General features: G+C 38.2%; 1 protein-coding gene across 4 annotated transcripts; it reads left to right on the top strand.

The window, feature by feature from the left end:
- The first annotated feature begins 1,703 nt into the window (after window positions 1–1,703).
- LOC107852483 lies at window positions 1,704–14,068 on the top strand. Of its 4 annotated transcripts, XM_016697508.2 has the most exons (11): window positions 1,709–6,021; window positions 6,112–6,360; window positions 8,490–8,673; window positions 8,747–8,897; window positions 8,989–9,079; window positions 9,307–9,381; window positions 11,747–11,822; window positions 12,204–12,474; window positions 12,560–12,602; window positions 12,693–12,796; window positions 13,354–14,068. In XM_016697508.2, the coding sequence occupies exons 1-11, from the start codon at window positions 1,923–1,925 to the stop codon at window positions 13,810–13,812; spliced, it is 5,802 nt and encodes a 1,933-aa protein (XP_016552994.1). In that variant the 5' UTR covers window positions 1,709–1,922; the 3' UTR covers window positions 13,813–14,068. The 4 variants fall into 4 exon arrangements, 3 of the variants coding, with proteins under 3 accessions (XP_016552995.1, XP_016552994.1, XP_016552993.1); XM_016697507.2 differs by having other exon boundaries at window positions 1,710–6,360; XM_016697509.2 differs by lacking the exons at window positions 12,204–12,474; window positions 12,560–12,602; window positions 12,693–12,796; window positions 13,354–14,068 and adding an exon at window positions 10,503–10,552 and having other exon boundaries at window positions 1,704–6,360; window positions 11,747–11,800.
- The last annotated feature ends 536 nt before the right edge of the window (window positions 14,069–14,604 follow it).

The raw sequence follows: 14,604 nt of genomic DNA on the forward strand, positions 1-14,604 counted from the left end.
TCTAAAGAGTCATGACTTATCACAATACTTCTTAATTTTTAATTAATTAATTACTTTTCACATTAATAAAAAATATAATTAATAAATGGAGGTGAACAGTTAGATTATATGTTGCAATAGATGTGTTATCTGATGCAACATATTTTATATTTGTTGCAACAGATAATACATCTATTGTCACAGATGTGTTATCTGATGCAACAGATATAGAATCTGTTGCCACAACTCAATAAAAATGGTTTTTCGAAAGACTAATTAATAGTAATAATCGGAAAAGTCATGACTTATATCACAATATTTATTTTCTTAATTTAATCAAAAATTTAATTAATGTATGGAGGTGAATAGTCACGTCTTTTTGCATCTCATTCAAATTCAATCCTCTATAAATAGGTTCGTCCTTACTCAATCGTTCATTCAAATTCACACTCTATTTATTTATTGCATCTTGTCTTTCATATTACACTTTAGAAGATAAGATTATGGCTGAACCAGTGTGGGACGTTGCTTTTCTGCAAGATGCCGTGAATGAACTTCGTAATCAACTTCCTGATCTGCAATGGGAATTAAGAGGAGTTAGATCAAGAATGCTCCGCGAGATACGCAGGATGAAGAGGGCCTTGCTACTTTCGATTGAAGATTGGCCGGCTAGCAATGATGATACTGATAATAATAATAATAATTAGACTATTATTTTTCTTTTAGTCTATTATATGTATTTTTATTTGTTTAATAAATAAATTATGTTTGGTCTTTGACGTTTTAATCCATATTTAATTTTCATTTTGTCTGTTATCTTCTCAACAAACATTTCGACGATTCGACGTAAAAAGGAATAATTTAGACAATAGCAATAGCAAGATTTATCTGTTGGGTCTGTGGCAGGGGTTGATTTATGTTGTTTCAAATAGATTAATCATCCGTTGCAACAGATAATTAGTCTGGTGCAACAGATAAACATTCTGATGCAACAGATAATTAGTCTGGTGCAACAGATAATACGTCTGATGCAACAGATAACGATGATACAACAGATAAATAGTCTGATGCACCAGATTACTCATCTGATGCACCCGATGATTGATCTGTTTAAATTGTGGGCACTTGTGCTGGATTCATAATCGGGGTTCTATCCATTGTTGGAAAAATAGAAGTGTACCCAGATGACAAATACGAATAACAGTTATAATTTTACTTACCAAAGTAACCTATGAAGTAATGTCAAAGTGAAAAGTGATGTAGTAAACAAAATTTGACCTAAGAAATTGGTCAGATTGTAGTAGTAGCGCTGTACCAACAACAACAACAACAACAAATGGTCGACAAGAAGAAGATGAAGCAGAAGATGATGAATAAAGCAACAGAAGCAGAAAAAATTAATAACAAAAATCGCTAAGAGAAAGAAAACATCAATGGATTGAGAAGAGATAGAAAGACGCTTTTTTTTTTCTCTTTGTTTCCCATTATTTTAGGTATACATTGGGATCAAAATGTAAATTTAAAAACTAATGAGTTATTTTAAAATTTTTCCAACTTTTTTAATACATAATAAAGTAATTATCATCTCCAACTAATCTACACCGCATTTTAAAACTCTTTTACCCGTGACGCAAACCCATGTAAGTTTCCCTACTATTTATCATAAAAAAAAAGAAAGAAAAGAAAAATTGGCCAACAATAATAGCAGTTGGGCCAGAAAAAAGAATTCCCACTTAGGCGGGAAAAGAAGTATTTTACGGAGTACTTGGAAAGGGAAGAAGACTTTACTCCAATGGGTCAAACTGATCTAATTTGTGGTTCTCATCACAACTAAAATTTTCTCAATTTTTTTCTCAGAATCTAAAGCGCCCACGGCCTTCTATCGCCGCCGCCGCCGCATCTGCACCTGTCCTTTTTCTCCGGTGAGACTTCACGGGCTCTCCATGGATCTTCCTCCCTACCACCACCATCACCAGAGGTACGTTCAACGCCCTCCTAACTTTCCCCATAACCCTAATTTCTTCCACCACCATCCTCCTCTTCCGCCCCATTACCAGCCACCACCGCCTCAGCAACGGCTACCACCGCCTCAGCAACGGCTACCACCGCCACCACCTATATCCAATCTCCCTCCACAACCAGCACCAGCAGCTCACCACCACCACCACCACCACCACATCTCCCATCCCCCGCCCCAATTCTCCTTTCCTTCTCGCCTACCAGATAACCCTAGATTCCACGATTATCCCCAAAATCGTTCTCCCCCTAAGGTTCCCTCTAATCAGCACCCATACCACCCCCTTCCTCTGCAACCCCCGAATTTTCCTTACACCGATCGTTACCAAAACCCTCATCCTCCTCCTTCACCGAGGTTTATTACGGATGATTTTAACTCTAGTGGGTTGAGAGAGAATCGTGCTACTTCTGTAAATGATAGTAAAGAACCTCTTTGGGTGAGGAGAGATGTGGAAATCAAATATGATGATGACGAAAGGTACCATCTTGAGAGGCGTAGAATGGATATTGATGTAAACTCATCGAGGGATTTTAGATCGAGTTTGGGGAAATATGACTTGCGTAATGATAGGTATGAAGGTGAGAGAAGGGAATATGGTGGTAATAATGCTGATGAGGTTTCAGTTGGTTCGTCTTCGAGGCGAGTGTCGTCGTTGGATAATGGTAATGATTACGATGATGTTAGGTTTAGCAATAGGTTAAGGTTGGACAAGGAGGAAAGTCATAGATCTCTGCAGAAGAAGCAAGTGCAGAAGAAGAGTGCATTACTCAGGATTCAATGTGGGAAAGCTAAAAGTAGGAGTAGAAATCAGGACAATGACTCGAGTTCTGGTGGGGTAAGAGGAAAGCAGAATGATTTGCTTGAGAGGTTGGAGAGAAGGGTTGAAGAAAGAGAGGGAAGTAAGATGGAGCTTGATGTTTCATTTAAATCTAATGCACTTGTGGCAAAGGCCATTATGACCCCGTCAACCTCCGCCATCGATTCAGACAGAAGCGAAACACATAGATGCAAGAAGATTAGAAAAGTGAATTCCTCTGGTTCCCCAACGAAGAGAATTGGGGACGATTTGGGAAAAGGTGATGGTTCAGCAAATGATTCTGGTGTCAGATCGAGTTCTAACAAGATGTCTAAATGTTTGGCAGATAAAATTACAGTTTCTGCAGGTGGAAGTTCATCTAAGAGCACTTCAGATTCTAGCAAGGATTCAAAACATTTGGCAGATAAAATTACTGATTCTGTTGGTGAACGCGTATTCAATGGTACTTTGAGCACTTCGGATTCTAACAAGGATTCAAAACATTTGGCTGATAAAATTACAGATTCTGCTGGTGGACGCGCATCTAATGGTCATTTGAATTCCAACAGGGAGTCTAAACTTTTGCCTGATGAAGTTACAGTTCCTGCTGTTAATAGTGCATCTAATAGTACTTCATTGCTGAGTTCCAATGGGACAAGTGATTTATTTGGAATGAAAGAAAGCAAGGGATCTCCAGAGATAAAGGTTTTGAATCAGGGTAGTAATCATGATGGGAAGTTTAGAATTCCTTTATTCATAGTTAGAAAGAAGAAGCAAGTGACTAAGAAGAAAGTTGCAAGCCCTTTCAATTTGAAATTGCCTTCAGATGAAGTAGTTAGCAAACTAGAAAAACCGTCAAAACTGGCTGCTGTTAGTAAAGATGAGTCCGTAGAGCTTTCTAATTCTGATAGGAAGAAAGCTAGTTCCACTAAAGTCTTGGTTTCTTCAAGTGTGAACTCTGAAACTAATGATGTTGCTGATTATACCAGCAGATCAGTTCAGAATGGCCCCTCCTTGTTGACTTCTGAGACATCTATGATTGAAGTACAAAACAAACCTACTAATTTTGAAGTGGATAATACTGGTAATGTTGGAGGGCATTCTGAGGATGAGCTCCGAGTGTCTGAAGATGGTGTTAATAAAGAATCTTCTGAAGCCATGGCTGGTGAAGAAAGAAATGGAGAAGTTGTCTTGTCAAGTCTAGATGGGAGAAAAATTCATAAAGATGAAATATCCTTGTCAGCTAAAGATACATATATCTCTGACAATTCTGAACTGGGGTTGTCTGATGGGAAGAAGAATGCAGTTGCTGCTATAGGATCCTTTGATGCAGGTTCCTTGGAGCCATCTAGTGACCCCAACATTGTCCCTCTGTTGATTGATATTGAGAAAGGACGTCGAAAGAGTTTCATGAATGGAAATGACAGTAGTTTTAATTCTGACGAGACAGGGAGAATTGCGGTTGTCAATGACTTGCAAACTGCAGAGTGCTCGAGTAATAGTGATCCAAGGGCTGGTACTTTTGGCGGTAATTTTGGATCATGTGTTGATGCTGTCACATTGTCACCTGAGATGAGACATACTAAAGGATCTGTCAATGCAGTGGTTTCTGTTGGAGACGATATTAGGACTATTGTGGATGATGACTGTTTACCTAAGTTGACAAGGAAGAGGAAGATTACGGATGACGAGTCTGTTTTGCCCTTTATGAAGGTGAGTGAGACAGAGGAATATGAAGTTAGATCCTTGCTAGGCCAAGATAAAAATTTCAGTTGTTTTAAAGAAGATCATGCCTCTGGAAAAGAGGATGTTACAGTTTCTGGTAATGGGATTTCAGAAGTGGAACTGTCACTTCAGGATTGTTTAAAAGATGGTTCCAATTCATGTTCTACCAAGAGTCCCAAGAAACGGGCAGTTTCTTCGCCAGCCATGGTTAAATCTGTTCCCTGTGTTACCACGTATGAGGAACATTTTAGCAGGCCAATTACAGTGCCTTTGGTCAATGATGTTTCAGTGACAGAATTAGAATCTCGAAATACATTGTCTAATGTTGCTGATGGTCCACCAGCTCCTCCTTCAGGCATAATGCTTGAGAGCAGCAATACTGCCAAGGATGTATGTCAGGCTGAGCCATTTGAAGATGGCTTGATGGATCACGTTTCAGATATTCCGCAGGTCATTCCTCACAATTCTCAACTGGGAGAAGTGGTACAAGAAACTAAAACTTCAGCTGTATCCATTGGGACGCTAAAAATTTCTTATAGAGCAAGTGAGGACAAAGGTTCCTCTCTTGGAGTAGATCAAAAGTTGGCCCCAGAAGGCCGTGAAAGGTGTAATTTTGTGCTTGATAGGGATGACATGCCTTTATTGGCAGATAATCTCTCTTTATTTGCCAAAGAAGTAAGTGTCAAAAGTATGGAATCTCTGCCAGATATGTCATCACTGGTGTCATTTCCTGACTTACCTAATAGTTCAGTCTGTGAGGAGCCTGATGATAAGTCATCAATGTCCAGTGAAATTGTTATTGGAAAAGCCCAAGGTGTTGATGAAAATTCCATAACTGTTTTTGACCATGTTTCTTCCATATTGTCTGATACTTTTGAGTTTGATAGAAGTTCAGATCATAAAGTTGGTGGCGATCCTCTGGTTAATGTCAATACTTTGCCATTACCATCACAGAATACGGTAAAGTCCACCAAGAATGTGAATTCACAGAGTTGGAAACCAAATCTGGGTGCAAACCAGCAGAGTCCTGCTGGCCCTAGGGCTTTCTCTGTTCGCCCATCGAGTCTCATCACTTCAAGGAATGTGCCCGTTTCGAAGAAGCCACTGACATGGCATAGAACTGGTAATAGCTCTTCCTCTGTTGTTGGACGAGGTTCCCAAATGAACTCCCTTCCTCCACAAAGCTCTTCCTCTCTTGTTGCAAAAGTCGGTTCTTACGTTCGCAAGGGTAACAGTCTTGTCAGAAATCATTTGCCTGTTGCTTCCGTTTCCAAAGGATACCATGCTCCTAGTTCTTCAGTTTACCGGTTGAACTCTTCTGGTGTGAATGACCTGAAGAGAAAATCTGAGAATATGACTGAGACGACTGGTTCACCCAGCTGCAGGCTAACTCCAGAATTAAATGCTTCTTCAGAGAGACCCAAAACTCCGCCACAAAATGAAACATTTAATTGCGTTACATTGATGTCTGCATCTTCGCCAGTGGTAGATCATCCCGCAAATGGTAGTTTATCTACAACCTCAGATCCTTTGGAAGTTAATGACAATATTTTGGCGCTGAAGCCTTCTGAGCATCCTTCAACATCTTCTGCAGTTCCTGAATGTCATAGTGGTTTGGGAGGCAATTCTGAAAGCCAGAATACATTTGATGAAGACAGTTCCCGAATGAATATAGTTTATGTGAAGCAAAGATCTAATCAGTTAGTTGCAGCTTCAGATAAGACCCAGACTTCATCCGATGGCTACTTTAAGTGGAGAAAGAATCAACTGATTCGTGCATCTAGCAATAATCATATGAAGCAAAGAGTTGCCACAGCAAAGAATATAGTTCCGCTCCAAAAAGGTATGGAAAGGCTGAGTGGTAAGGATATATTTTAAGCACAACACATCATATTTGACGCTGTAGGTATTTGCATGATCCAACTTCTGTTTCATCTGCTTGTTTTCGCTCAACTTTCATGTTATATACTTTTTGTTGCTGAAATCATAATTAAGCATATGCAGTATGTCAATTATATTAATTATATTAATTTAGCATGGCCTGAATTTTCAAAGAATTTGAATTGAGAAATAGGATTCCGGGATAAAGAGTAAGTTACAAAACAAACAATGGTTAAGTCCAAGCAACCTTAGCTTGAATCCAGTCAATTTTTTAGTTGGTGTTTTTTGTATTGGATTCGAATAGACCTGAATAGAGTGATATAATGAACTCGTACAACCAACAAGTGTAGTTGATTGATTGATCTGTTTGTCTGTTTGAAATAGTTGCTTTAATGGTTTTTCGTATATTTGTTTTGAATAAGGAACTGTGCTTCTTTATTTCACTTTAAAGTGGCTTTTTGCGGCATTTTTATCAATACATGGAAAGAAGAACCAGGTTTGCTTGGTAAAAGATATTCCACTAGTCTACAAGGGCGTTTTCTAAAGACAGCTGAAAACTTTATTAGTTCCTTGAGCGCAAAAGTTTTGCTATGCATACAGTGGAGAGGCCTGTTGACAGTATGCAGATGTTTCACGTGGGTGGCAACGGAGGGTAGCTAAGTTACTCGAACTCTTCACTTTCGGTACTGCACCCGTGTCGACACGACATGGGTGTGGGATCCGTTTGACCAAAATCGGTTGGGAAAGTACGGACAGATTTAAGAAGTTATATAATCAAAACAAAAGCTAAGATGAAATTGAAGAAAATGGAATGCCTTGTATATAGAAATTTTTATGTTATTGCTTTTCTTTTTATCTCCTTTCAGGATTTTCTTCTTGGAACAATATTTTGTCCTTTAGTTTTCCACATAATATCTCATAATTTATGTTTTATAACTCTACTTTTAGATATTTAAACTATTTTTCGCCGAATCCCCGCACCCGTATCCATCTCTAGGTCCATATCCCTCAATCTTTAAATTGAGACCGTGAAGGATCCGACCTCTAGATCTGTACCCGTATCGAACAGCCGCACCCGAGTCCGAACAATTTAGGAGGGCAGTGTGCTGATACTCAACAGCTTCATGGATCGTAATTTTTTGTGTTAGCTTATGTTTTTGCAAAACATTGGACTTTACAAGTTATTGAAGAAAGTGTCTTTTGCAATGAGATGACAATTATAGGTTCTACTGCATGGTCTTCATTTTAGGGCTTGTATATGAAAATATTTAGGGTTCATTTTATCCGTTTGTGTTTGGTTGGGCTTTTATTTCCAATATCAGGATTATTTATGCATAGTTTATTCTGTATTAGATTTGGCATGAAATTTAATACCGGGATTAGCAATTTTTTAAAAAAGGCAGCCCGGTGCACTAAAGCTCCCGCTATGTGCAGGGTCTGGGGAAGGGACCCACCACAAGGGTGTATTGTACGCAACCTTACATGGCAGCAACTTTACCCGTTACTCTGAGGCTCCCCTTCCCGGGATTAGCAATCTTTGGATAAAATATCTAATACGTCTTCCTTTTTTCTTATTTACTTTAAAGATGAAAGTGAATTGTAAATAAAAGTTCATCCGTCATAACCAAACATTTGTCAAAAGAAGTATATGCGCTTCAAGGATATATTAATTCCAATATTACAAATCATGCAGTATAATCCTGACAGAACTTTGTCTACGACCTAACTGCCCATTAGGGGATAGGATTGGTGAAACTGATGATTGGAATAGTACCAGTCCACTTCTGTAATTTAGTATTACCTATTTTTGTCAGAGAGTACAACAACAACAACAACACAATATACCTAGTGTAATCCTACAAGTGGGGCCCAAGGAGGGTAGGATGTACACAGACCTTACCCCTACCTTTGCGGGGCAGAAAGCTTGTTTCGTGTGGAGCGTTTAATTAAAACAACATTACTTCATGAAGGGCTAATGCTTTTCTACTCAAACATTATATACTTGTTTTGTCCTAGAACACCACCACTTTTGTAAGTTAATGCCAATATTATCACTAATCAGACAAGTTTTAACTAAGTTACCTTTTGCAGGTTTAGCGAAGACCTCTAAATTGTCAAAGTTCTCATTAGTCTGGAAATTAGGTGACACCCAGTCATCAAGGAAATACGGTGGCACTTATGAGAAACTTTGGCCTTACTTATTTCCATGGAAAAGAGCTAGCTATCGGAAGAGTTTCCTGAGTTCCTCTCCAAGTGACAGTTCCTCTATTATCAGGTGAGGAATCATTTCAGGCTTGTTCTTTTCTTTCTGGTGTCAAACTTCTTTCTTAAAGTATATTTTCTTTTAGACGGAAGCTACCGCTCTCAAAAAAGAGGCAGACTATCTATACAAGGTCAATTCATGGACTCTCTTTACGAAGATCTAAGGTGTTAAGTGTCTCCGGCTCTAGTTTAAAGTGGTCAAAATCTATTGAGCAAAGGTCAAAGAAGGCTGTAGAGGTTTGTCCAACTGCACTCAGGTTTATTTTGAGGTTGTAAAATTTGTGAGTGGATGTAGGAATTGAGTTGTAAAGTGAATGCCTTTTTGCAGGAAGCTGTGCTAGCAGTTGCTGCGGTAGACAAAAAGAGAAGAGGACAAGATGGTTTTAATGCTGACACAAAGAATGGAAATAATGTTTCTCGTAAGTTTTATAGTGTAAAGCTGCTCCCAGGTAGGCCTATTCTCTACCCTGGTGTGGCATATTCATTTATTTCCAAGTTTCTCGAAAATATTCTACGAAGTAATTGATGTCAATTTATCAGCTCTGTCCTTTTAATGATTGCTACAAAAAGTTATGTCCTTATGTAACTTTCCCTAATGTTGCTCTTTTTTAATTGAGCACTATGATGGTCTTCTAACTTTGTACAGGAGAAAGGATATTCCGCATTGGTTGCGAGCGGTATAAGATGGATCCTTCTGGGAAGACACTACAGAGAATCTCAGGTTGTCTACTGATTTTGCTGATTATTTTTCTCCTTCCACCCTTTTGTATTCCTTCTTTTGACCTTTTGAGTTATGATGTGCACTGCCACTTTTGCTTTATAAAGTGTTTCTATGAGAATGTAAGTTCCTCTAAGTTATCACATTTGTATTTGGTGCCTGCAATATACTTTAGAGAATGCTTTTTATTTTGTTTGTGAATAGTCCAAGGACTGAGCAGGACCCGTTCATATTTCAGTGGAACTCTTGTACCTTCCTGAGTTCCTGTGTATTGTGGTTCTGTCAAATGATTCTCTCTTCAAATGTTGGTATGATCACATGGTCTTAGGGCTCGTTTTGGTAGGATGCATTAGAAAAAAAAATGCATGCATTAGCTTTGTTTATTACTAATACACGTTATTTGGTATTATGTTACATATAACTAATACATGGCAAACTATGGTATAGCAATGCAGAGCTTACCCCTACCTTTGTGGTGCAGAGAGGCTTATCAAATTGCTTCACTGACTGGTACACATGAAATATTTCAGGGTCTTAGTATATTATTAGTCAAAGTGATCCCTGCAGGGAAAGATAATGCACTTTCATGTAGATAGTCCCCCCTACCAAATTGAGGCTGTCCAGTTCTTTCACCATCCCCTGGCGAACTAGGGTAGGCAGTGGAGAAGAATTCCACCTTTTAGCCGAATTTGTTGACCAATATCCGTATATTCCCTACAGGGAACTAACTGCTCTTAGATAACCAATCAAAAACTGTTCTAAGTTGCATGCAGCAGCCCAAAAGCAGCGCCAAAAGCAATTCGCAACACCTTTAGTTGCTTTGCCTGTGCTTCATGAGCACATAATATGTGACACATCTGAATGGTTAGTTTCACTAGGTTAAATGCCAAAGCCCCTTAACCAGCCTTTATTGATAGCAACATTTAATGCATTGCTAAAGCTTCCATTGCTAACGGAAATGTGAAGATAGACAAAGGAGTATTTGTTTTAAGCCTTTTTGGTTTGGAAAATAACTACTACTGGATTTTGATTTATAAATATAAAGAGGCCAATAGTGGATATGCATAACTTGATCAACATAACTCATTTTCCCCTAAAACCCATCTTTTCTGATAAATTTACAGCAGAAAGGCCAGTTGGGGCATAGTCATGTGCTTCTCAGTATCTGGAGCAAGTAAGATTGCATGTTTTCAGCTTTCACAGTTTTCGTTATGCATCTTTTGCAAGCCCTTTAGTTTCACTGTGCCCTTCAAAAGTGAAAGTAAAAGCATGTTGGTTACTTGATTCAAGACTCAATATGTTGGTACTTCAGTATAAGTGGATTACCAACCTTACTGTATGGGCTTTTGCTGTAAAAGGCTGATTTCTTTTCTGCCATCAGCACACATAGAGAGGATCTTTGAAGTTCTTTCGTTAATCTGCTACAAATATGCTCCTGCTATTAAGTTCGAAATGAGAAGTACTTGCTACAAAGTAAATATTCAGGTTTCGGAGATAGTTGTTGAAAACCTTAGAAGTTGCTAAAATGTTTGTGTCATGTCTCCTTATTGGATTTTACGCTATTAGAGAACCAGGTTTCTTATGGCTGACTCTGATAGTTCTGAAACCAAATCCAGTTTGTATAGTGCAATTTTTCTTAATGGCACTAAAGCACTTTTTAAACATTAGTTATGAGCTTTGATAATGCCAACATGGATCTCAATAGTCAGATTCTTTTTATTATTAGAAAAATAGTACTAAGATTCTTTTAAAGATGAAATATGCTGTTCTTATTGATTCGATGATATTTTGTATCAGTGCTCAACTTCTTTGAATGAGAACAATTCCCTCAATAGGGTACTTTCTTGGATGGAGTGGGCATTCCTCTTTCGGTGGAGACGCTGCGAGGGGTGCTAGCTCTTTGATAGAACAAAATCTTTTAGGTCTTTATCTAATATGTACATGGAAGTCTACATTATGAGAAGTTCCGTTATCAAAAATAAAGTTAAAGACTATGAGAAGTTTATGTTGAATAAGTATTGCATGTTTATTGGAACTTAAGTTGCAAATTGTTTCCTAGCACCTTTAACTTTTTTTTTTTGGGGTGGGTGGGTGGGTGGGATTAAGAATGGCGGGAATTGTTTCTTGCTACTCTTGCTGTCTACTTTGAATTGACATTTCCCCTTTAATTCATTAATTGTTTTGGATTTTGGAGCCTAGGTAAGCACTTTTCACCTTGATCAATCATTCTAAGGAATCAGGAAGATTTGAGTTCAAGCATACTAGCTTTGTCGTCTTCTTTTTTTCTTGTAGGGGGGTTTATTTGTTGTAACTGTTGCTTGGCATTATTTGCTGTGTGACTTTGTAATTCTCCATGTTTTATGGACAGATGAGGAACCTTCGGTGTCAGTTCTGGAGGCGAAGAAGTCTTACATCCCAAAAAGATTATTGATTGGGAATGATGAGTACGTACAATAATTTTGTTTCCAGTTATTATCAATGAGATGTACCTAGTTGCTGGTTAATCTTCAGGCATTGAGTTAGTATTGGGTTGTTGCTTTAACTGTGATATTCATTTACATAACTTTTTTTTTGAAATCACATAGCTTTCAGGAAGCATGAGCAGTCCGTTGTTCTTGGTACTTAAGTTGTTGCTTATATCTCAATCTTTTCTATTGGATGTCATGTAGTATCGAAAAATAGTAGGTGCTCCAAACCAATGGGAAAAGAACTAGTACTGTCTTGCTTCCAAGATATGAATTAAGATAAATGTAAATGTTTCCTGTGAACAAAACTTCGCCTTATAAAAAGAATAATATAATGTACAACTTTGTAACTGCTTGTAGGTATGTACGGGTCGGCAATGGTAATAAGCTGGTTAGAAATCCAAAGAGACGAGTACGCATTTTAGCGAGTGAGAAAGTACGCTGGAGTTTGCACACTGCTAGAATTCGGTTGGCAAGAAAGAAACAGTATTGCCAGTTTTTTACGAGGTTTGGCAAGTGTAACAAGGATAATGGAAAATGTCCTTACATTCATGACCCATCTAAAATCGCTGTCTGCACTAAATTTCTGAATGGTTCTTGCTCCGACGCCAACTGTAAATTGACTCACGAGGTATGTAACTTCTTAAACCCTGTAATAGTATGGCTGGAGCATGATTAGTTTTTGCCTTTTTACTTGTTTTCACCTCATGTACTAGGTCATTCCTGAAAGAATGCAAGACTGCTCCTATTTTCTGCAAGGTGGGTGTTATTACATCTGTAGGTGTTGGTATATTTTGATTCAATTTGATCAAGAGAAATTTTAGAGCACTAATTTGTATCTTTTGGCAGGATTATGCTCGAACGAGAATTGTCCGTATAGACACGTAAATGTGAATCCAAATGCCTCTGTCTGTGAAGGTTTCCTCAGGGGCTATTGTGCTGATGGCAATGAGGTATTCTTTCTTTGTTTTCTGCGTCCAGATTGATCAATACCAACTGTATGATCCTCAAAAGAATCAAAGTTCCGCTTAGACATAAGCTCTTTAATAGCTCACAGCCAATTTATGCCAGACGGTGCCAAGTAGAAACAATTCAGTTAAAAGCAATGGCTGGGTGATCGGCCAAAAAAGGTCTTCTGAAGTTTAGTTCGTTTACCCAGTTTTATGTTTGGTTGATTCCTATGCTCAGAGTTGAGCTAGTTATTACCCCTAACTTGTTAGAACACATGAGGCTAGTCTCCGCACCTCCCCCCTGAATGAAGTCGTGGGGACCTTTCCCTCTTCTTGCTTTGTCATTTTTTGTTTTTGGAATGACATCCTTGATATAGCTTTGTCTTCTACTGGTTATTTTGCTAAGTATTTTGACTCATTATGTCCACCTCTTTGTCTGGATGCAACTATTTCACTACTATTTTGATATATGTTGCGAACAATAGATATGTGGATCATCACAAACACACGACCCACTAATCTTGAAACTTGTGAAATGGATCATATTTCTAAACATGCAGTGTCGGAAGAAACACTCCTATGTCTGCCCCATTTTTGAAGCAACTGGCAGCTGTCCCCGAGGTTCAAAATGCAAGCTTCACCATCCGAAAAACAAGAGGAAAGGAGTGAAAAGGAAAGCTTCCAGCGAACTGAAGAATGGTCGAGGTCGTTACTTTGGCTCTCCACAGATTGATATTATTGAGCGTATAACAGCTGGACCGGAGAAACCCTCTGTGAAGGGGAATAATGACATATTCTGTAAGGAGGGAAGGTTTGTTGATTTTATTAGCCTAGATGATGGTAGCGATGAAGAGGAACAGACAATTGATCAAAGAAGTGAGGAAACACCACTTTCTGAGAGTGGTCCCACAGAGATGCAACTGGATGATCTCAACGAGCTTATTAAACCCATGCGTCTTCTAAATAGGAATAGGTCTTTAGGTTTATCTCCCCATATAGATGGCCCAAGCGATACATGACCAGAAGCTATGTATCAGAGAGGAGTCTCAGTATTGTAAATGAGGTTTTGTAGTTAGGTGTTTATTTAGTGTTCTGCTAGTGCAGAACAATTTTTTTTTCCCATCTTTAGGCTTTTAGTTAATTACTTAGTTATAGGTCTTAGGATTAGGCAATTTTTTAGTATTTTTTTTCCCAATGTCTGTTGTGCGATATAGAACAAAAAACTGCTGTTATAGTGAATTAAAGGAAATGAAAATTTAATCTCTTTCTTTGCAAGTCTTTATTTGGAGGCAGTTTCACTTCAGTTCTTTAACATTTCAGTATTAGCAATTTTCAAGTTAATTTGAGCTCTCTTATCGAGTGTTCATCAAGATGATACTAAACCTGTTGATTCAATCAGCTCAAATTATGTTTATGTTTTCCATAGCTTGGCTTATATCATCTTTTTACTTTTTACAGGCAAGCATACTCAAAATAATCTCTCTTCAAACGGTTAATTTTTACAATTGGGAGTGGATCCATGTCATTTTATACTCAAAATGATTTCCCTTTTAAGACGAATAAGTTCTGTAATAATATTGAGGAATCTACAATTTCCACCCCTAAACAAACAGTATATAAATGCCTGCTACTTAATTTTGTTGCTATTGCTCATTTAAGTGAAACGCCCCGTACTTAAATTTTTCCAGCTTCGGGTTCAATGTTTAATCACTTTTATGTTACTCACTAACCAAACCTTTTTAACTTGGTTAAACAGGGTTGAAAACGAATTTGGAAGCTGTAATTTAAGTACTACACAAAGAGAGGAAATG

The sequence above is a fragment of the Capsicum annuum genome, chromosome 4, assembly GCF_002878395.1.
Source record: "Capsicum annuum cultivar UCD-10X-F1 chromosome 4, UCD10Xv1.1, whole genome shotgun sequence".
In the NCBI taxonomy this organism is placed as follows: Eukaryota; Viridiplantae; Streptophyta; class Magnoliopsida; order Solanales; family Solanaceae; genus Capsicum; species Capsicum annuum.

Bases quoted from the DNA above. Each gene is read 5' to 3' on its own strand.
- LOC107852483 (XM_016697507.2), top strand. From the start codon at position 1,923: ATGGATCTTCCTCCCTACCACCACCATCACCAGAGGTACGTTCAACGC. The intron at 8,674-8,746 runs GTGAGGAATCAT...ATTTTCTTTTAG, and splicing joins GACAGTTCCTCTATTATCAG to ACGGAAGCTACCGCTCTCAA. The intron at 9,080-9,306 runs GTAAGTTTTATA...AACTTTGTACAG, and splicing joins GAATGGAAATAATGTTTCTC to GAGAAAGGATATTCCGCATT.